Here is a 22,014-nt window from a genome sequence, read left to right as displayed (position 1 = left end):
CGAAATAATTAAATGGGTTTAAATTACGCGAGCTGGTCCGTAATAATGTGGATTTCTAAGAGTTTTTGTAAAGAGTATAGGAAACCTTTCCATCACAGTTAGTAAAAACGACATATTTTTTAAACTTTTAAACAGTTGGGAAAGAGCCTGGTTAGGCACCTCATATTATCCCACTGTACACACGCACCGCATATATTACGTTTGTAATACAAACCCAAGTATTTTTTTTAACCCTTATCTTTTTATAATAGCCAATAATCTTTTAGTTTAGATTATTTATTTTTATATCCAAGCTTTATTCACGACCTCTTGAATCCACTTTTTATTATAATACACTTATTTATTATACCTCTCAAATACTCTTAGATGAAACTTTTTACATGCTTAGCATACTTTCAAAACCAAAACAAAATACGCAATGGGCAAAGGTAATCTAACGCCCTCCAAACAACATCACACCTATAGGGAACCTTAACTTTCAGACTTGGTTGGTTTAAAAGTTATGATAAAGTTGTAAGATTTAGAAGTCAAAAATCCACTTTTGAAAAGGTCCAAAAAGACATATGTGTGACCAAACAGAATTTTTCAATAAAAACAGAGAACATTTACTATCCATCTTTTGTTATTCTATTACAAAATAACAAGAAACAAAAAAATAACATTCAGTTACATTTTCCAGATACTATTAATACTAAATTCTAATACTACGAATAAAATCCCCCATATTACATTGGCTACTACTACCCAATGAACAAATTGAATGTATTTAAAAAATGCCAAGCCCTGGAACGTTTTTACGGTTAAAGGCTTTCATGAATCAAAAAATTATTCTTAAATAAATTAACATTAGGCGAGACAGAAATTTGTTGTACGGGTCTGATCGGCCCTAAAATTCAAGAAATCGAAGTAAAAATGAAATTCATTTCAGTCGATCTTTTATTGTGTCCTTGCATCAGACCACAAAACCTTTTGGATATGCTGCATTCTTAATCTTTTTACATTTCATAAATAGACAAAAAAAAACGGGATATAGAGCTAACACCAAATTTGCTATAAGTTAAAAAAATGTAAATAAAAAATAGATCAGAATTTAAAGTATAAGCTCAAATAAAAATTTATATCTATTTGTTACAAAAAAGGAAATTGAAAATAGAATTGAGTCTAAAAAAGCTTTGGATATTTGAACAGAAGACTTCTGAGAAGCAAACAAAACACAAATCTGCATCCAAATAATTATGTCGGGATTTTAAGATGAATACCGAAGGAAATTAAGAATCTTTTAAATATAAATACTTGTAGATACAAGTGAATTAAATCAGGGTCTTATTGAATTTTAAAGGAAACGAGCAAAAAAATCCGAAAAGAAAAAAACATTTAAATTAGAAAAAAAAATGTCTATAATAGTATAGTATGAAAATTTTTTAAATAAATTAAAAAAGTAATAAAGTCATGAAGCATGAATAACATTTTATCCAAGGAATAGGCTAACGATTTTCGATTCGTGGGATGCTATCCAAGAAAGACTTAAATAGCATCACTTCTTTGTTAAATCGACAACAACCAAATTACTCCATCTATCGGTGCAGAATCAAGTGCATTGAAGTGAATGTCGTTTTTCTCCCCGTATTTACCATAACAACTTATAGTACTCCATCAAAAACATTATAAGAATTATTTTTAAAAAGCAATATCATCAAAAATGAAATACTGCCATATCAAATGTGTGATGAATGGTTTTTCTAACGGTTTTTCTGTTCAGCTAACGCCCGTTTGGTTACCCGCCCGAACAAGGTACCGCCCAAGAAAAGTACCGCTAAGAAGATCATGATGGTCATGTAGATGTAGTTGCGATGTGGTGATTCAGCGATGGCGACCATCACTGACGATACGCTGTCGAAATTCTAAAAGAAAAAATCATATAATTTAAAACTTTTGCAACTTCAATCTTGCAACGTTGTTGTATAGGCTAAAACACCTCGAAGGAATAGAGTCAAGAAATGGCATCCAAATTTTGTGTCTACTGAAAAATCAATGCAACAACTTCGGACATTTTACGCAGAGTCTACCTTGTAAACTCTGACCACTTTTCCACGTTTCAAGTCAAAAGGACAAATCTATAGTCCAAAGCCTGAAGACCTATAGACTTCAAAAAACGCCGCTAAGTAACCATAGATTTATAAAGTCCGAAGGGCTAGATGGCGTGCTTTAAGCTCTTCCAAGCAAAAAAAAAGTGAATGTCGCAAAAAATATTGCTGCTTTTGTTTTCGAAAACCCACAAAGCTTCTCATTGGTCAAGCGCTGAAATTCTATTGTAATGTCGCGTGACTTAGGTAAGATTTCCAACCTAACCTGGGCACACTTTTCAGCCAAAGCATGCCATATAGCCCTTCGGGCTCTATATCTATGTAAGTAATCTTGACATAATACTGGGGCAGTAAATCGAAATAAACGCAATTTGCCGACCCCTTTCAAGGAAAGGTACGTAAAAAAAAGAAGCATCTGAATTTTTTTCAACTCTACTTACCACATTAGCATCTTTGTAGAGTTGGATTCGTTTCGCGATGAAGTTGTCACAATCTGGATCCAAGTGGAGGTTTTTCGCTTTGTGTACGTCTATCAAACAGTATACCACTACAGAAAAACAAAAAATACAACATTTTAAAATAATTACATGCACAAGAAAGGATGAATTTTACTAATCTTTTCTTAGTAAAATAATACTAGATTCTTTATTCCAATTAGCGAGATATTGCTAAATATGCAGTCGGTCAATTTAAGATTCCACTTTCTAGCGAAAAAAGACCAGCGCTCCGGCTAGTTGAAAAATGGAGAGTTGACCATTTTTCTTATTCCGAACCTTTAGAAAAAACCTTTCCAATGGTATGAAGGACATACCGAAGAAAGCGAAAATATCCAGTTAAAGTCAGTTAAGTCCGGGAAAAGGAATCTTACCCCAAAACGACGGTACAAAAGTAGTAGACATAAATAATGACGCGTTCAATACTGAATGGTGAAAAACTATCGAAAAGGAAAACTCACCGTTTCCACTCTTCTTTGGCAGGTCTTTACAATATCTGTTAATATCACGTGCGCACGTCTCTTCTAAGAACGGATCAACGTGTACGTCTTCAATACCTTCCGCAATCAGCTTACGTACTTCCTGTAACGTAAGAAAAGAGTGAACATGTGAAAGATTTTAAAAAGGTAATAACCAGCTGTCGAATATGTATTTCGTTAAACAACAATATATAGTTGAACTAACTTAAAACTAGCGGTCTGAGGGGCCATTATGGTTAGTAAATAATATCCTCCAGACCATAAAAAACAAGAGGTTCTGTTATAAGTAATTTGCAAGATCGAATTCCCCGAGTTTCCCTGGTTTCCTTGAGATTTTTCTGAAAACCTATCTTTTTAGAATATGAATGACAAAATAACAGTATAATCTTACCTCGACACATTGTGTTCCTTTGATTTTAGGAATGTTCATTTTCATGCAATCGATGACCTCTTCAGGTGGTGTCTTTCCACATAGCCTGAATACCTCGTCTCTACAGTGCTCCAAGAATTGTGGGTTCAACTCTAATTCCAAGGCGGCCTCGTGTTCACGACGTCTGACGTATTGTTCACAACTTGGTTGAAGTCTCTGGATAGTAGACGATCCAATGTTAGTGTAGAGATGTCGTCATAGGCTAGGTATTTTTGTATTTCGTTCCAAATCGAAATAGATAGGTATAAAATTGGTAATTACTCAATTTTATACCAATCTATTTCGATTTGGAACGAAATACAAAAATACCTAGCCTATGACGACATCTCTACACTAACATTGGATCGTCTCAAAGATTTAACAAGATTATATTTCCTCTCTTCATATACTTAATTTTTACGATTTTCGAGTTTCGTTCTGAATTTTTCATTTCTTTATTGCTATTTTATAAAAAATTTATTTTCAATGTATCCTAGTAAGATCTTAGAAACTATTTTTTCTTGTAACAGTAGCGTGCGGCCACCTCCTTAGTTTAGCTTTATGTCTATGAGTGTGGTCGCTCGTCTCGCTTATTAAGACAAATAAATTCATTACTTACTTACTTACTTAGTAGAATAGAGGAAAATATATAACGTTGTTTCAATGTACATTTAACGTAAAAAAGACATTATGGACGTCAGATAGACGTTGTTCTGAGGTCCTGACTGGGGTTGAATTATGCGAGAAAATAGATTTTCGATTAAAAGCGTCCCGTTAAAATCGATAATTTAATGACACCTGGATAATCGTGAGAAGAGTGGGTTGAAACCGTCACAAACAGGTTAAGTACAATTTAGCGCGGAACTCGTATCTTAAAGAAAAAAACGTGGCGACAAAATCTTCAGTTTAAGAACCGAAGCCTAACGGTATTGTCAAAACACAGGATTTGAAATTACGTTATTTAACAGTAACAAAGCATAAAAGTCACACTTACATTCTTTTTACCGATCAACACATCGACCAAACATCCAAAGACAAGGCCTTCGTCAGTGTGTCCTTGGTCATACGATTTTTGAGCTTCTTTCATTTCTCTACTGCAATGTCTCTTAACATCAGAATCGCAGAAGCTCGAAAGTTCAGGATCGAGAGCGAACGATTCCGCTTGTTCCTTTTGGCGTTCGAAAACGATCGCTTTACATTCTTTAGACATGTCAGTGTCATGCGTGAAAGAACGTAAACATTCCATAATGGCGGTCGTATCACCCGTGGAAACGAGAGGTTGACAGTACTTCTTGATCATCGGTTTACAGATTTGCATGAGACGGTAATCCATGCCGTTGTCTTTTGATTCCATTTCTTCTTGTTTGAAAAGTGCTTTCTTGCAAGCGGCTGATTTCAATTTGGGGAAGTTACGTCTCAAACATTCTTCGATCTGCGAAGAAAGCAAAAGACGGCTTCGTTTATAATATCTTTACATCACATTACACTACATCATTGTTATCGTTTAGGAAAACAAATTTTGACGAGATAAAAATAAAGTTAGAGTCCCTAAATAAGGTGATGTTAGGAAAGTTGTGAAAAAGTCCTTTGCAATAGGTACGAGACCTGTCTGCACACTATAAATACTGAACATGAGAGGTCCAATAAATTAAAAAATGGGAGGTCCCTTTGCAAAAATGAAGGTTTCTGAGGTACAATATTCAAATTCAAAATGATTGACAACTGACCTGAGCACCACCTGGTGGGATACCGTGACAATGTTCTTTGATGTCATCTTGACAAGCGTGGAACATCTCTGGATTCAATTTAATGTTTTCACTCTGAAAAAAAAACGAAAAAATTATTAGAACAATGCAACGTCAAAAGCAAGTTAGACCAGATTGAAGTAATTATAACTGTTTTTTTTCAAAACAAAACCGTATACTCCGTTTCAGCGCCAAAGGTTCAAGGTTGGAAAGGTTTTGGAACTCCATAGGGGTAAAACAACCGGAATTCTATTTCCAAGAATCGTGTGAAGATCCAAAATTTCAAAGATGTTTAATCCTAAATGCGTTTGCAATTCCCCAGGGATAGATTATTTTCAGTTAGAATTCCACCTATATAGTGGTTGTAAAATTCGTTCTTTGAAGTAACCTGATGGTAAATTTTGATGATTCCCTACAAGTTAATGTCATTATTATTATTAGTACCTGGATGGTCAATTCTTTTCGGATTTGCAATTTACACTGCGAAGAGACTTTGGTGTGATCTTCGACCATCTTCTGTGATAAACAACGTACAGCTTGATATCTAGTTTAAAGAAAAGAGACAATAAGTCATGGTTAATTTGTCTATAAAAAGTCGCACTCGATTTTGTTATTAAGACATGTCGCGATGGAATTGTTATTTTATTCTATTTGGATTCGAAACTGTCCTGTTTGCCCATCTTGGATCTTGAACTTAGAACCTCAATTTTGAGCCTTAAATATCACATAGTATCAAACGTCTTTAAATTAGCAATTATAAACGTCAAACATCAGTATCGTCGAATTCTTTTGGTGTTTAACCCGGTCTATTTACGTTCCTATACCGGTAGGTCTGAAACTTGAAAAGGAAATTTAATGATAGAAATAAATTCCCCTTACTTAGATTTAGCATCTTTACAAAGTTTCATTGCATCATCCATGCAAGCGTCCTTCAATCGAGGACTGAACTCGATATCTTTCATTTCGATCTGAAGAAAATTAAGGAATTATTACAAGCGTCAATGTTTACAACAAAACCAAATGGCTGGATAAGCTCTTATAGACAAATCACTTGTGATATCAGATGGGATATGCTTGTCATTGACAGGGAAATTTTTATTCCTGCTGTTTTGAAAAGGAGTGAAACAATTTCCAAACAATTATCTGTCAATAGCCAACAGTTAATTTCCAGGAGGGGAAAAGGGTACCTCGGCTACTGAAAGGCATAAGTATCTTCGGGGACCAGTAACGGAATAAGATTTCATTTCAGTCCCCCCCCCCACGAGTCTTGGAAAATAGAAAAAATTTGACTCTGAGGGTCGAAGATTGGACGTAAAATACCCGTCAGCTATCAAACCTAGCGCCCTCTGGGGATCCCTCAAGTATGAAAATTATGATAATGGAAGAATCGCAACGATATTTTTCTTCATCTCCTTACCAATTGCCAATGTTCAAGAGCTGTGGTACATTCAGCGTTCATTTCAATATCATTCTTGTGTGATATCAAACATGGTAGGATTTGTTCTCCATCTTTATCTTGTAATTCGTTCTGTAAAGAAGAACAAAAAGAAATGGGTTGAAAATTAGGTAACCAAGTAACCAAGACTTACATAACTATAGTTAGAAAGATCCAATTGATGAAAAAAAATAACGTCTTGAAAAAATGAATTTTTTTTTGACAAATAAGGCTTGGGACGGTGCTATTTTTTCAAGTAAAGTGGGTCGAAAAATGAGGTGTGAAAATATATACTTTAGAGCTACGATACGACGATATGCTTGAAAACAGAAATAAAGTGAAATTTATGAAATTATACTATTTGTTGTAAAACTCATGTTCAGACCCATTCAAGAAGAAGAACTCAGGCTTAATAGCTGTTTAAAATAGTGAAAAATGACTTCCAAAGAATTTAGAAAATCACCTTTAGAGTAAGGAAGAAGGAGAATAAAACTATAATAAAACATACTGGACAGAATTTGGTCACCATAGCACCACATTTGTCGACAAGATGTTTGTCCAAATCAAAGTCCTGTAAAAGAAAACCATATGAAAAAAACATTAACTTTTAAAAATATGATACATTATTGGTTGGGTGGTAGCAAGAAAATTATGAAAAGAAATGAGATGATTAGAAGAAATGATTAGAAAAGAATAAAAAGGACTGGCAAATATTGACGATAGAGCACGGCTCATAGTGAATTTCAGCGTTCATTATTTACCTTGGCTTCCATCTTGGTGAAAGTTTTGATAGCTTCTTGACATTTGTTTTGCAATTCCTCAAGATGCTCTTGTAGACAATCAATTTCCTGGATGGAAAAAACATTAAAGATCATCAAGAAATTATTCAAAATAAAAAAATTTCACACCCTTCACAAAATGATGTGCATGCTCTTTTTTGACTGATGTCATATCATAACATTCTTAAATTATTCAAATAATGGCTTCTAAAATTAGCTTAAAAAAGGAAACTTTTTCTTAGATTATGGCCAAGATCAAGCCTGGTCTTCTTTTCAAAACTGAAACGAAGACAATCAAAATTCTACCTCATCTTTCTCCTTGCTGTCCATACATAGTTTGCCCAGATCTTCCATGCACGGCTTCTCAATCTCAGGCATCAATTTCACACTTTGCGCTCTCTCTAACATGGCTCTCCTAATGTGTGCGAAACATTTATCCGCTGTCTAATATAAAGTATGAAAAAGATAGGAAATTATGTTACTATACCTCCCCTTCTTCATGGCGATCAGTACAAAATTTGCCAAGGTCAGCCATACAGGGTTTCTCAATTTCAGGCATAAGTCGAATGTCAGTAGCCCTTTGGTGCATGACACGTTTGACATGGCTGGCACAAACATCAGATACCTGTTACAACAGAAAGTTAGATGAAAAAAAATTATTTATTAATATAATTATGTGTATTAATGAATGTTTACTAAAATGGTTATCTTTATTTAACTTTATTGTACATTGGGCTATTCCAGATTTTTTTTTTGCCCTCTCCGTGTCGAGGAGGTCATTTTTGGAGACTCCCTTGTGTTTTTGTCTTCAGTTCACTTTTCTGAAAGTCCCTTTGATATTTTAACGAAGATTTACCAACCACCATGGTTTTCCACGTAATCACACAATTTTTTTTCGAAATTCATGCATTCACGCAAATTTTCCTCAAGTTTCACGCAATAACCCGACCGATATTTCAGAAAATCAGAAAATTTACGAAAGGGGTGAGGTTTTAAAATGTATAAAAGGGGTAAGTAGTATTCTGTACCTTCGGTATCCTATTCTTGTCAAAAACGGTCTAAACGTAGAAAGAGGCAAAGTTTCAGTTGAGATAGGCTCAGGTAGGGGATGGATATTTACTTGTATTTATTTTAGTTACTTTTTATATATTTTACTTTTATTTTGTTGCTTTATCTTACTAATTTATGAAAAGAAATGAATGCTTGTTGTGTTATAAGTGATGTCAATGTACCTAGATACATATGGGTTCAAAATTTATGGCGATGGAAATGATTGACGTTTTCAAATTAAAACCAATATTTAAACCAATCATAAATTTTGAAACCCATTATATCAGTTGCTTGTGTGTGTATGTCTGTTAGTGATGCCGGGTGACACAGAAAAACTATAAGGGTTTGATAGCTAACTGTGTCCAAAATAATGTAAACTTTTAATGAATTCTTTTGTCATTGCAAAGAGGAAAGGCAAACTGAAAATTTGGTATATAACTTTGTAAATTTGGTTCAGTGGTTCTCACGTTATAAGCTTTTGAAGTCAAAATTTGCAGTTAGAAAAAGTCCAAAAAACACATCAATCAATTTTTATCTTATCAAATTAACGCAATTCTAAATGAAAACCTCATATTTTCACTATTCTAATGACTTTTACAATTCAATTAATCATCTCAGCTGATTTTTACCAATTATCCTAAAGTTTCAGAGCGATTTTCAAAAAAACTTTAGTGAAAAATGTTAAAAAATGCTTAATTTTATACCCCATTTTTGACGTGTTTTTGGACTTTTTCAAAAGTGAATTTTGACTTCAAAAGCTTATAACTTGAGAGCCACTAAACCAAATTTGAAAAGCTATATGCCAAATTTTAAGTTTGCCATTCCTCTTGACAATTAAAAGAATATAGTAAAAATTCACATTATTTTGGACACAGTTAACCATCGAACCTTTATACTTTCTTCTGGATCACCCGGTAGAATGGTGAAAGGTTTGAGTGTTTCTCAGTCAAAATTAGTCATACTGTACTATAATATATTGGTTTCATATGTGTGAGTTAGTAAAATGTGTGCTTGTGTTTGTTATAATTGCGAAACATTAATAGGTATCTGATGATCAAGTGTGCTATTGCCATGGAAAAAAAACTCTTTAAAAGTCATACACCAAAGACATTGACATCGACTTTTTGATAAACAAAACCATCTCGACTTCTCTTTATCGAGTAATTTATCGTATTCTGACTCTCTAGATACCTATGTCACTGTCCAAGTATTACGAGGCAGACAGGGAAGCGGTTTTATTTTATTTTAAGAAAATCTTCAAATTTTGAGATAACAAAATATAATTTAGGAACAAGGTCGAGTTCGAAATCCGTCACACTGATAAGATGGAACTTGGTTGTGCATTTTGTGACATGTCATGGAAAAGTCATTAAAATATGGTTTAGTTAGTCACCTTATGTGCTGGATTGTCATGTAAAATAGCATTTCTGTATAGACATGAAATGACAAAGTTATCGGGCATGGTGGATTCCTTTTCATTTCCCCAATCGGTGGCATGGCAGATGGTCTTGGCATCATCTTTACAATCTCTGTACAAGGCTGAGTCCAGTCTTAAAATAAAGGGGTGAAATAATTAGTGCCACTTTCACTATCATTTTTTTAAGAAAGTAATGTTAAATGATTTGCTTTAATGGATAAATTGATAAAATCCCATGACCAGCTTATCAAGGGAAAATGCTCTTAAAATATTTGACAACATGTTATACGATGTACTTTATCATACAACAAAACTCATAGTTTTCATCTTACCCCATTTTACCCAGGTGTCAGTTGGCATTGTAGTAAAAAAACATTATATGATAAAAAATATTCATAATACCTAAAGTCTCTAGCCAAAAAGAATTGAAGATGGAAAACTTGTTCACGACAAGAAGGGTCCATCTTGGGGTTGTGTGTATTTTCCATCAGACAAGAAAGAATCCTAAAAGTAAGAGAGGTTAGAGAAATATATAATAGATCATATTAAAGACTCCCTTTGTGAGCTAAATAAAAGTGTCTTCATTTTGGTAAAACATATTTAGCACTGAGTAATTGATATACATTTTGAAACTGCTATATGAATTAACAATTGTACATTAAAAATGCATTTCTAAAATTTGATTAATCTTTGGACTTTGTTAATGTCTTCAGAGAGTTTCGATATGGCCCAACTTTAACATTCTTTTTTGAAATCAGTTTTTTTCATAGACAAAGAAACAACAAAGTCCAAAGATTACTCAAATTCCAGCTTCCAAAGGAAAAAGCTTACATTGAGTCTTGTTTTCCCTCACATAACTGAGCAATGGTGGATTGGCAAGCCACTTCTAATCCACGATCAACTTTGTAATTATCACCTGCACCTGTCTCCTTCAAGACTTCTGTAATCTAAAAAGTGTATACAACATGAAAATTTAGAACAGGTTATCTTGGGGGTAAAAAGATCAACTTTTAAGAGTTAACCAGAAAGGAATGCCATCAAATGTCAGAATATTAAGATTATGAGAGAGAATGGCTTTAGTTCTAATACATTTAACACCACAAAGAGTTTTAGTCGACTTCACAAAGAAGGAAAGACATTGAAATTTTGTGTCGATAAGAAAATAAGTGCAATGACCCAGACAATTGAGGTCAATCCTTCTTTGTAAACTCTGATTCAGACTAGAGCTGATTTATTTTGATTGTATGGAACTTGTGTGCTTACAGCTGTAAAACACTGTTCACTCATTCCACTATTCTCTTTAGCAGCAAGACCCATCAAACAGTCCATCATTCCTCCGTCATCCTTTTCTTTACCAATAAGTGTCTTGCAATGCTCATGAATTTCTTTATCACATTTACCAACGACTAGAGGACTGACTTGATATTGTTCAAAGATTAACATGGCAAAAGATCGCATCTCATTTGCACAGTCCGGTTCAATAGGACTTCCTGGAAATTTGAATTCAAAAGTAATGCAATAAAAAAATCTAGTACTTCTTATAGTCATGCTTTCCATTAAAAACTAACCTAAGTGACTGCATCATGTTTATTTTACATCAAGACAAGATAAGAAAAAGAAAGACAAGCAATCACACTTCTTGTAAATATGAAGTGTTGATTGAGATATTGCTTGCATGTTAAAAAAAAGAAGAAAGTGAATTTTTTTTAAATATCTTTTAAAATTTTTTGCAATGCTCTTTAGAAATAACTTAAATGATTCTTCAGTTAAGTGATGAGTGTTGATATGAAGTCTATGAAAATACTTGCCTTCAGCTTGATGTTTGGTCAAACACATCAACAATAAAGAACCTTCTCCGTGCTCTGACGGGTTCTTGATTTCTTTTCTCTCTTTCTCGCAATCATATTTCTTATAGTCTGCTTCGCATGCTTTCCATAATGGGTAATTGATCTAAATCAAGAAGAAAAGCACATGATATCATCATTTATTTGAAGCTAAAATTTGTTCCAAAAGAAACAGGAGGCATTAAAAGGCATCTTTTAAATAACCCAAGAATTCTCTCGTATCCCAAAAAGGGTAAACAACTCAATGTGAGTAAAAAACAAGACAAAATGTAATACCTTAATATCTTTTTGCATCATCTTAGAGCGAGCAAGTAATTTAATTGCACATGCATGGTCCATACTTTCCTCTTGCGAATGTTTCAAAAGACATTCATAGATGCGACCTTCACCTGATTGAACAGTTTTACAGAAAATTTCACGAGCATTTTGACAAGCATAGAATAATGGTCTGTCCATATGGTAATCATCTGATTGCAATTCAGAGACTTTCAAAACGGCTTGTTGACATTTTTCATTTTTGATTTCTTCAAATCGTGATTCTAAGCAGCTGACAACTTCTGATTGCTCATGTGATTCGGTCTAAATGACAAAGAACAAAGATATTTATTTTTGTGAATTATCAAGATTTAACGTTTTCAACAGATATTTCATTTTACTTTTCATCTATTGGGGGAAAGAAAATTTTTAAACTTTGTAAAAATCTACTAGGATGTGATTAAAGATTAATTTATTCTTTTAGCTATAAGAGAAAAGCTTTGTTTCATAGTAAACAAAAGCTTTTATTTCAAATTGTCAAAACCTTCAATGTCTTAATAAATACCTAAGTAAGTTATACTCCCAAGAAAAAAGGAGCAAGAGTTTGTAAAAGAACAAAAACAAAGAACAAAATAATGACGTTTAGATTTGAAAAAAAATAACAATAAACAAAAAGACATACAGCTTCATCATCATCTGGTCTTGTGATTATTGCACATTTCATTGTTGTGATATCTTTATGACAATCATCATAGAACCCTTTGATGAGACGATAATCAGAGAAAATAATGGCAGCCATTTTGTTTAAGAATCCTTTACATTTTGTATCTTCCACTTCATGTCGATTTTCAACCATACAATTCATCAAAAATCCTTTAGTGTCTCGTAATTTTGGATTGGCACATTCTTTAACCTACAGAATCATAAACAAAATAAAAATCATAAAGTACTTTATAACATAATGAATGTGACAATTTATTAACGCGAAAAGGCAGGGTTTTCAAAAAATTACCACCGATCAAATTTTGTTAAACGGTTGTAATTAGAGCGAGGGTAACAGATTAGAGTTAATAACTTGAGTAGTTATATAAAGTGTAATAAGGCGATCAATTTTTGTTCAAACTATAATTGAGGTAAGAGGCAAGCCATCGTTTCATCAAAATTAGGTATAAAATTCAGGCTATTTTTCATACCCGGACGCTGCCCCTCCTGAAATCACTAACAATTTGGTAAAAGTAGCCTTTTTAGCGAAAAAAAAAACAAGACAAAGTGCCCTTTTTTAGCCACCAACTGATGCTGCCCTGCTTTTCTAAAATATGGCCTGAAATTAGTAAAATAATTTCACACCTCCTCTCTACTTACTTTGGGAATTGAAGTTTCACAAATTTGTGTTGCTGCTTCATCGAATTTCATATCAGAAGTCAAGTTAAATTTGTAGTGCCACATAGTCTGGAAAACATAAAAAATAGTTCATTAAGATTGAAATATATTTTCTTACTTTTAGATTGCTGTAATTTATTCAATTTCTAATTTATATGTTTTTAAAATGTTTTGTTTGAGTTTGAACTTCGCTTCAAGTAAAATGTATGATAAAACGGGGTAAAAGATTTTCAATTTCAATTTTAAATGATTATATAAATCAGGCAAAAAGACTAAAAAAATATCTGCACCTGGTGGCATTCTTCACTGATATCGTCATCATCTCTCTAAAAATAAATGATGCAATTATATGAAAGCAAAAGTTAAGCAATAATTTGTGCTTATCTATGTTTATTTTTGCAAGAATGGCCAAAATCTTTGTAAGCAGGGTTATGCCAAAATCTAATCCTCATTTATGTGGGGAGGTGACATTGTAATAACTCATATGGAAAACACCAAGAAAAAGAAAACAATTTAAAAATATAAATCAGTTAAACTTACATATAAAGCTTCTTGCATACAAACAAAGACAGCAAAATTATTATCCTTTCTTGGAACTTTTGAGCAATGATTTTCTACATCTCTGGCACATGTTGGATCTTTTGAGAGTATGTAACGTTGCTCTTCCTCTCCTACAAATTGAAGTTAAAATCATTGCATGAATCCAATTAACAAATTATATTTATAATACAAATTATAGAATTTTTAAAATGGTGTTTATTAAGATGTACATTTTAGGACATTATTGCCAAACAGTAGCCTGTACAAACTTTTCCAGGTCATGGTTGTGGAATCGGGAGTGGAATCTGGTAATCAGTCTGGGGTTGCAACCTTTATTTGCTAGCCACTATGCCATTTTGATTCCATGATAAATTAGTGGTGAATTATGGAGTCAAAAATGGTAACAAGGCTAGCAAAAGAGCCTATAAGAGCTTATTTTTATCTAAATGAAAACACAAAATTTAACAAGCTTTCAGAAGCTATGCAAAAAATAAAAACAACAATTTTGATGGCATCATCTCTGAGGAAACAACAAGCAACAATCTTAGCAACAATACTTTAGCTGTTTTGTAAGGCTTTATGCTTGAAATCCATCATTTTAGGACTTGTTTATTACCTCTGCAAAAGTGTTGAGCTGCAACATTGCGAGGATAAGGTGTATTCACTCTATTCATTCCTACCATATACAGCCCTCGAAATTCAAGTAAAATTAAGTCGGCACGTAAGTGCCGTCCAAATGTCGGCAAAATTTTGCCGACCTAAGCTTGTTTTTAGGTCGGCAATGCCGATCTGAGCTATATTTTAGGTCGGCAAAGTTGTTTAAAGGCTACGGCAATGTTTGTTTTTTTATTTGAGTGCGATATGGTTCTTATTAGAGACTTTCATTTTACAGTTACAGGTCGGCTTTGCTGACCTAAAAGATAACTTATGGTCGGCTGCCGAGAGAATCAATGAATATGGTCGGCAATGAACTGCCGACCATACGCACTCTTTGGTCGGCTTTTAGGTCGGCACTGCCGAATGCCGACCTGAAATTCGAGGGCTGCATATATACTTTGTGTAATGCTGAGATACCTTTTCTAATTTTGTCATATGAACTTTCTGGTCTTTTAAATGTTCATACATAAAACCTTATGAGAAAGTTATAATAAAAATTACTTTAACTGCTTTGCAGACTAGTTGTTATGAAGGAAGTAGACAAGGTATAGTCAACTCAGGTAATCGTTACGCACTTTTCAGAGAAAGGTTGATTTTGCGGCTAATTCTTGGGATTAAAGGCTAGTTGAGCCCTTTTTAGATAGCTAAAGCATTTTCCAACCTTTTTCATTCATATAAGCTATCTTCGATAAGCCAAAATTTATTAAACAACATTTTTCAACTGCGTAATGATTAGGTGCCAAATCTGCAATTATTCCGCATTTTTCCCTATCGATTCCGTGCATGCTAATTCTTGCGATTAAAGGCTGGTTGAGCTCTTTTTAGATAGCTAAAGTATTTTCCAACCTTTTTCATTCATATAAGCTATCTGCGATAAGCCAAAATTCATTAAACAACATTTTTCAACTGCGTAATGATTAGGTGCCAAATCCGTAATTATTCCGCATTTTTCCCTATCGATTCCGTGGATCGGAAAACTGTTAAGAAAACCAATTGGCTATTAAACTGTGTTGAAAAGATATTACTTGAAAACATTGTATTGGCGACTTTAAGCTTGAATGGCAACTTGAAAAGTGCGTAATGATTGGGCTACCCTCGTAAATTTTACGCACCTAATTGATCTGCGGCTCTTGTTATTTATCACGAAACATTCAAGAAAAAACATTTGGTGGGATAAAACGTACTTGAATAGGCTGCTTCTTAGCAACAACCATTTGCGCACTATCTTGTACCCAGATCTCCTCAGTTCAAAAGTTACTTCATCCTTCTTAAATATCAAAATGGTATCGCCACAGCGCATCTTCTTTGAAGCAAATTTTGGCGAGCGGGAAGTCAAAACAGAAACAAATTATTGGTACAAAAGGTAGGGAAATGTTTTGCTTTCATAATAATTTTACTTCAAGGTTAGAAACCAAGTATATCATGAAATATTGGCGATTCAAAAAGTGCGTAAGAATTAGGGGTGCGTAACGATTACCTGAGTTGACTATATGCTGACATTACCACATTTCTCCCAGGTAGCAAAAATTCAGCGATTTCCTGATTTTCTGATTTTGAAAAATTGGATTATTATTATCATTATTATTATTATAGAGATTTTACAGTTAACTTTTCCAGGGGGACTTTGTTCAGGTTTTAGGTCATGTGCGTTTGCGTAGGGTAAAATGGCGAAATGCGAAAATCGAATTTGGCAAAAAATTTTTGAAAAATGACCCTACAAGATTTGACTATATCTTTTTATTCCATGAAGAGATTACTTTCAAATAAAAAATGTACTAACAATGAATGGGTAAGCTTTCTAGAAATTCAAACATAAATTGCATAGCTTTTACCAAAAAATAGCACTTTAGGATCAGAAACAGTCAAAAACCAGCTTTTTCCAATTTTCTTCGAGTTACAGGAATTAATTCCTTGTTTGTTTTGATCTGAAATTTTCAGTAGGGGTGGCCAACATGGTTCCTTTGCTCATATCAAGGGGGCCCGAGACGGGGGTAAGAGAATTCAAGTTTCTAAGTAAAATCTTAATTATCACCCAAAAAAAGTGCCTTTTTTTGTCCATATCTTTTAAATAGATTGTCCCAGCCTTATCCCTCTTTCAGTAAAGCTTCCTATACCTTTTGTCCTTCAGAAAAACCAAAAATATTGGCCTTAATTGCTTGCTTTCAGTTACTGTCCCCAGTAGTGTGACCCCCTGTATTTCTATTTTGTGAACCCCTGTATTTCGCGCGGGTTTTTAACAGAGATGTCACATGACTCAAATCCCGCAGTCTTATTGGACTAGAGAAAGCGAAAGTGAAATTGCGCGATCTGATTGGATGAAAAAAGACCGCGGGAGCTGGAAACGAATGGAATTCTCTAGAATTCTCATTCGAAAAACAAGATGGCGGCGAGAAAAGCACGTCTTTTGCTTTGGACGAAAGGTTGTACATTCTGGTTGATTTTAAGGTTTTATCTTATCTTATCTCATTTACTTTAATTAGTAGAGGCTTCTTCAATGTTTGGGGAAGGTAAGTCTGTAAAAGTTATTTGTTTTTCGGTGGAAAAAAGTGTTTAAAAAAGCATTTTTTGTGCTCAAGGTTTATTTTTCTTCGCAAATTTTTGTCTTCAATCTTAAATAGATGAACGAGTATTTGACTGATGGTTATGATTTTTTCAAAGAACATAGTAAAACTATTCAGGAACTTATACCTTTTTACAGAATTTCAAAAAATCTGTTAGTTCTGGAGATATATTGAAAAGTTTAGACATGGGTAGTTTGCGTTCGTGTTTCGCGTTCCCAAACCAAACGCACGTGAGCTCATTGCACTTTCTCAGGATTTTTTCAGGAGGTGAAGGCTTCTTCATAAAAGCGAAAGACATAGATCTATTTTTTGGATCTGGCATGCAGGAATAGTGTCAGGACCTGCAGGTGACCTGGTAGGGTTGGGTATGGGTGTGGTTTGGGTGTGGTTGAGTATCAAATTGGCTAGGAATTGGGTTATTATCCGTTAGGGTTAGGGTTGGTTGCAGCTCGAAAAAAGCACTCTTTTGTGTTTTTCTCTCTATATAGTCTGGTCTGTCGTGGCGCAGTGGTTAAGGCATTGGATATCTAAAAATTGGAACTTTAGTGGGTTCAAATCCCACTAGTCCAGGGTCTGGAGCTCAACTATTTTTTGTCTTTGATAATCTGATGGTGGAAAAAATAGAGAGTCCAGTGGAACCCACAAATTATGTAACTGAAACTATTAACTGTCACACCAAATTTGAATTTAAAACCAATCAGAATTCCCTCTTTTTTAAATTTATAACTAAGGTCTTCGCATAATTAGAGGGGCTGACACCATAATTATTCATTCTAAAATGGCAGAAAAAAAACATAAAAGTTTAACATAAACTTTTATTTTTAAAAAGAGAAGAGAAATCACTATTTTATAAGTGTTTTTTCTTTTCCTGTTGTAAATAAAACATAATGAACAAAAATGTCTTCCTCACTTGTGTTTTCAGATGTAAAAACCAAAAGATTTTGTTCAAAAAGTGTAAAATTAATCACCCAATTTGAAAATAAACAAGCATCTTTTACCACCCACTGATCAGATCTTCGTTCATTTCTACCGTATCTTATCTACCATTTTGCCTTCGACTTCTCGAAGGTTTATTTACATCCCCTTGGTTGTATCAACTAAAGATCTATATCTCAAACAAAATCAAGATATTGAGAGGGTATTTTAAAAAAGCTGTGCGACCACGAAACTCTCTCTATTTTGTTTTTAACACAGGGAATGAGAGAGCATTCTATTCAATATACTTTCTGCCGTATTAGCGTAGAAATTGCACTCCAACGTAGATAAAAGATAAAGTAGATAATTATAGGAGGACAGCCGTATGAAAAAGAAAGTGAGTATACATATTAGCAACAGCATCGAAAATATTACTTTTTCTTAATGGCAAAAGGAAAGACTTCCATTATTTTCTCAATGTGATTAAAGATTGGTTTTCTTCTTTAAGATATTCATTGTAGAATTGCTTCGTAAACTTTTAGATTCTCGGAATTAGATTTTGTTTTGAACGGCAGTTAGTCAAAATCAATAATTAAGCTGTGGTTTTCCTCACTAAGATAAAAAAATTATTTAAAGACAAACAATACGGGCATTTTATTTTTAATTTAACAACCACGGATATTGCGCAATTTTGAATTATTTTCAAAAGTTGACGCATGCGTCGACCGAAAACGGTCGAGGGGTTCCCTCTGACGTTCTATCGCAGCGCCATCATTCAAATCAGAAAGCGAAGATAGTATACGGCAGACTTTCTGACTAAAATCCCACCGGTCGCGATATCTTTATTTCTTCGGTCATTCAGTCAGTCAGAAAACATAGAAAATAACTCTCAAAGAACCAGAAAGTCAGAAAAACTACAAACAAGAGACTGGAAAGTATGAAATAAGTCCAGATATGTCTTTTGTCTTTATTAAGAAGCCATAACCTTTTCAGGAGCTCTCTATGCTATCATCTATTATCCTATCTCGGCTTATTAATTAAAAAAATGACATCCCCTTTTTTGCGAAAAATCTCAACCTCCAAGCGGTTCTACTCCAAGTTTCCAGGGGGAGTAAGGGGCCGTCGACATTCGACTTTCGAATTTTTTAACGGTATTTGGCCGTTATGGTTCTGACCCCCTCCCCCCTCTACGTTAACGGCCATCAAATTCTCTAAAGTTAAAAAATTGTCAAAAATCGATGAAACTCTAAATTTTCTCCTTCACTTTCATCGTTGTTTCGTCAGCCATCTTTAATTTCGCTACGACTTCGCCCAGTTTACATTTTAAAAATAACGGAGATAATTTCTAAACTTTTTTCCGAAAGTTGCGCGAATTAATTATCTCCGTAATCATAATCAAAAGAATAGCGGCATTTCAAAGAAAAAGACCGACCGTCTGCGAAATTCAAGGGCCGCGCGGACCGTCTAAACAAAAGGAACACGAGACATAAACATCGGGTCGTTTGTTTTGGTTAAAATTATTCTAAAAAATAGCGAAGTGAATACTTTAGGTATGTGACTTTAGCAGATCTTAGTTGATAAAAGGAGGAAAATAGATAGATAGATAGATAGATAGATAGATAGATAGATAGATATAGAATATATTTACCGATACTCTCATCCTAAATATAATGTACAAATGGATGTAAAATATGAACAAAGTGGAATTTACATTTAAAAACTAGCACAAGTTGTGATGATACTCTGTTATAAAATGATATATCTAAATCCATATACTAGTAAGAGGGAGTAAATGAGAAAACGGAGGGGAGACAACGAAGATAGTTCCAACAAACTAGTGACCTCGGAGTAACCGAGGAAATATGGAATAATATATGAAATATATAAATATGGAAAGTAACATTTGTATGGAATAAACGTCTCAAAAATCTATATTTTCTGGAGAAAAGAATTGATATGTGGTGAGTTGACCCCTAAAGAGATTTTCGACCTTCCCTTAACGGCACATGGTCGACCCCCTCCCCCTCCTTAACGGCCAAATGCCGTTAAAAATTCGAAAGTCGAATGTCGACGGCCCCTAATAGTCTGAAGTAAGCTTTACATCAATTCCAGAATGAACCATTTAGGGCAGTGTAATTTTGGTAATTTGTTTGGATTGTTTTCTCTCAGTGTGTAGTGTGTGTTTTTGTTCATAAAAAAGGACAACTTTCACTACATTTTTTAACCCGTTCAGTCAGGCACATCCTGGCAAATGAACGGGGTATTTTTCACTTGTGATTGGTGGCAAATGCAAGGGGTCGAAAACAAAAGTGATGTAATAGTGCTGAATACCCCACGCAATTGAACCGGGTTTGAAATATTTTTCTTCATTTTGAAGAACTGCATAGATGAAATTTTTTTTCCATGGGTCAATTTTTTCTTCGAAGATTGAAGAAACTTTTAACAAAAAAATAAAGTTCCCAGTTTTCTTTCTTTTTTCCCATTTTCAGTTTGAAGTTCATTTTTATTCATTTTCACGCTTTTAGCCTGAGACGTCCTATCTCATTTACACTGGGTGACGAATACCCCATGCAAATGCTCACCCCGTTCATTTGCCAGGATGTGCCTGACTGCCGTTGCTATTTGAAGTAGTATGAAAAATAAAAATTACCTTTCTTGGGTATAGATTTGCCATTAACAAGACATAAATTGAATAAAACTACAGCAAAAATTACAAAAACAAAATTTCTTCTAGTTCCAGACATCTTGCCGCAGCTACAGTCTGCCATCTTTGGTACAACACGATATCAAAATAAAGAGCGTGGTCAAATTCCCTTTCAATCTGTTATCTTTTTCAATGAACGGAGAAAAGAACACGTAAGCTAAGCGAAAACGCAAAGAATGAAAAAAACTTCCGGGTCTCGTTTTTATATCCTTGTTTTTTGTTGCAACGAACTCTTATAATGAACAAGAAGTTAATAGGTGGTTATTCAAGATGTAATTGTCAGTAATTTTCTTTACAATCCTTACACTTATTCTTTCAAGAAAAATATAAAAGGATTTCGAAAGAACGCTGTGCGTGGTCTATGCCTATGGCAATTTCTCTCCGCACATCGGATAAGTTTCCTTTTGAAATTTAGGAGCATACAGTAATGCAACTTCATTAGGTATATCTATCAAATCTTTGACTGTCTGTCACAATGAGGGTAACGAGCGAATACTGTTACTCCTCACAAAGTAATCCTATACAATTACACAACACGTCCCCATATATTTAATCAAATTTCTTTTTGCTCTAAGGGAGTTATGGCTTGTATCAAACCAGCGAACTGATCAAATAAACAGGGGAGCACAATTCACCAATTTTGTGTACGTTAAAAAGGACAAGGGATTACTATCGACAACGAAAAAAAGTGTTAGCATATAGAATATGTAGAATGGCAGTTGGATTTGGTACAGGATCTGTCATTACCTGTTTTAAAACAATCAAAACACGTTGGCATTGTTTAACAAATACTTAATCGTTTTTAAGCTGAGTGAAATCAGCCACGGAAATAATATAATTTCTCGTGTAATTAATGAAAAAGTGAATGGAAAATCATCTTTTGTTAAACAGCTGTGTCATTAAGTTAATGGTAAAAAGAATTTCCCAACATCAACATATCTTTTAAAGATATTTGCTTTTTCATTTTTCATCGTTTTTCCTTCTTCCTTACGTTTGAGAAAAGTGTCATAGCGATAATCTATTTTTAGAAATCTTTTTAAAAGGTGTTAAAATTTTTCGGGAGAAAGATATATCTGAAAGAAATGTACATGTTATCTTTTATCTATATCACCACAGTGAATTTGTTGATTATTTTGTCAAAGAAGCCCCACAATCATTGCAATTTTTGAGGAATAAGCTTCCGATTACATTAGATAGCTTCAAATTAGAAATATCTTCCTTGTTTAGGGTAACGTATCATAGAAACATTTAAAGCATTTTGATGTA

General features: G+C 33.9%; 1 protein-coding gene across 6 annotated transcripts; it reads right to left on the bottom strand.

Annotated features, from left to right (window-relative positions):
* Nucleotides 1-604: 604 nt before the first annotated feature.
* LOC136821551 (Golgi apparatus protein 1-like) lies at nucleotides 605-20,868 on the bottom strand. 6 transcript variants are annotated; one of them, XM_067077776.1, is made up of 24 exons: nucleotides 20,695-20,868; nucleotides 13,912-14,042; nucleotides 13,662-13,697; nucleotides 13,354-13,440; nucleotides 12,674-12,904; nucleotides 12,013-12,315; nucleotides 11,701-11,842; nucleotides 11,156-11,382; nucleotides 10,724-10,839; nucleotides 10,295-10,396; nucleotides 9,869-10,025; nucleotides 8,454-8,483; nucleotides 7,913-8,050; nucleotides 7,408-7,494; nucleotides 7,155-7,217; nucleotides 6,629-6,739; nucleotides 6,091-6,179; nucleotides 5,656-5,755; nucleotides 5,194-5,286; nucleotides 4,461-4,898; nucleotides 3,449-3,643; nucleotides 3,040-3,160; nucleotides 2,525-2,631; nucleotides 605-1,901 (listed from the first exon to the last, which is right to left on the bottom strand). In XM_067077776.1, exons 1-24 carry the CDS (start codon nucleotides 20,810-20,812, stop codon nucleotides 1,740-1,742), a joined length of 3,384 nt encoding a protein of 1,127 aa, XP_066933877.1. In that variant the 5' UTR covers nucleotides 20,813-20,868; the 3' UTR covers nucleotides 605-1,739. The 6 variants fall into 6 exon arrangements, with proteins under 6 accessions (XP_066933877.1, XP_066933881.1, XP_066933880.1 ...); XM_067077775.1 differs by having other exon boundaries at nucleotides 1,647-1,901; nucleotides 11,156-11,378; nucleotides 11,697-11,842; nucleotides 20,695-20,867; XM_067077780.1 differs by lacking the exons at nucleotides 7,913-8,050; nucleotides 8,454-8,483 and adding an exon at nucleotides 7,732-7,869 and having other exon boundaries at nucleotides 20,695-20,818.
* Nucleotides 20,869-22,014: the final 1,146 nt, after the last annotated feature.

The sequence above is a fragment of the Clytia hemisphaerica genome, unplaced genomic scaffold (genome assembly GCF_902728285.1).
Source record: "Clytia hemisphaerica strain Z4C2 unplaced genomic scaffold, Clytia hemisphaerica genome assembly, whole genome shotgun sequence".
Lineage (NCBI taxonomy): Eukaryota > Metazoa > Cnidaria > Hydrozoa > Leptothecata > Clytiidae > Clytia > Clytia hemisphaerica.
The sequence above is the reverse complement of the archived record's forward strand: the minus strand, read 5'-3'. Positions and strand labels throughout refer to the sequence as shown.

Bases quoted from the DNA above. Each gene is read 5' to 3' on its own strand.
- LOC136821551 (XM_067077776.1), bottom strand. From the start codon at position 20,812: ATGGCAGACTGTAGCTGCGGCAAGATGTCTGGAACTAGAAGAAATTTT. The intron at 10,397-10,723 runs GTAAGCTTTTTC...TCTTACTTTTAG, and splicing joins GAGGGAAAACAAGACTCAAT to GATTCTTTCTTGTCTGATGG. The intron at 4,899-5,193 runs GTCAGTTGTCAA...CTTTCTTCGCAG, and splicing joins TCCCACCAGGTGGTGCTCAG to ATCGAAGAATGTTTGAGACG.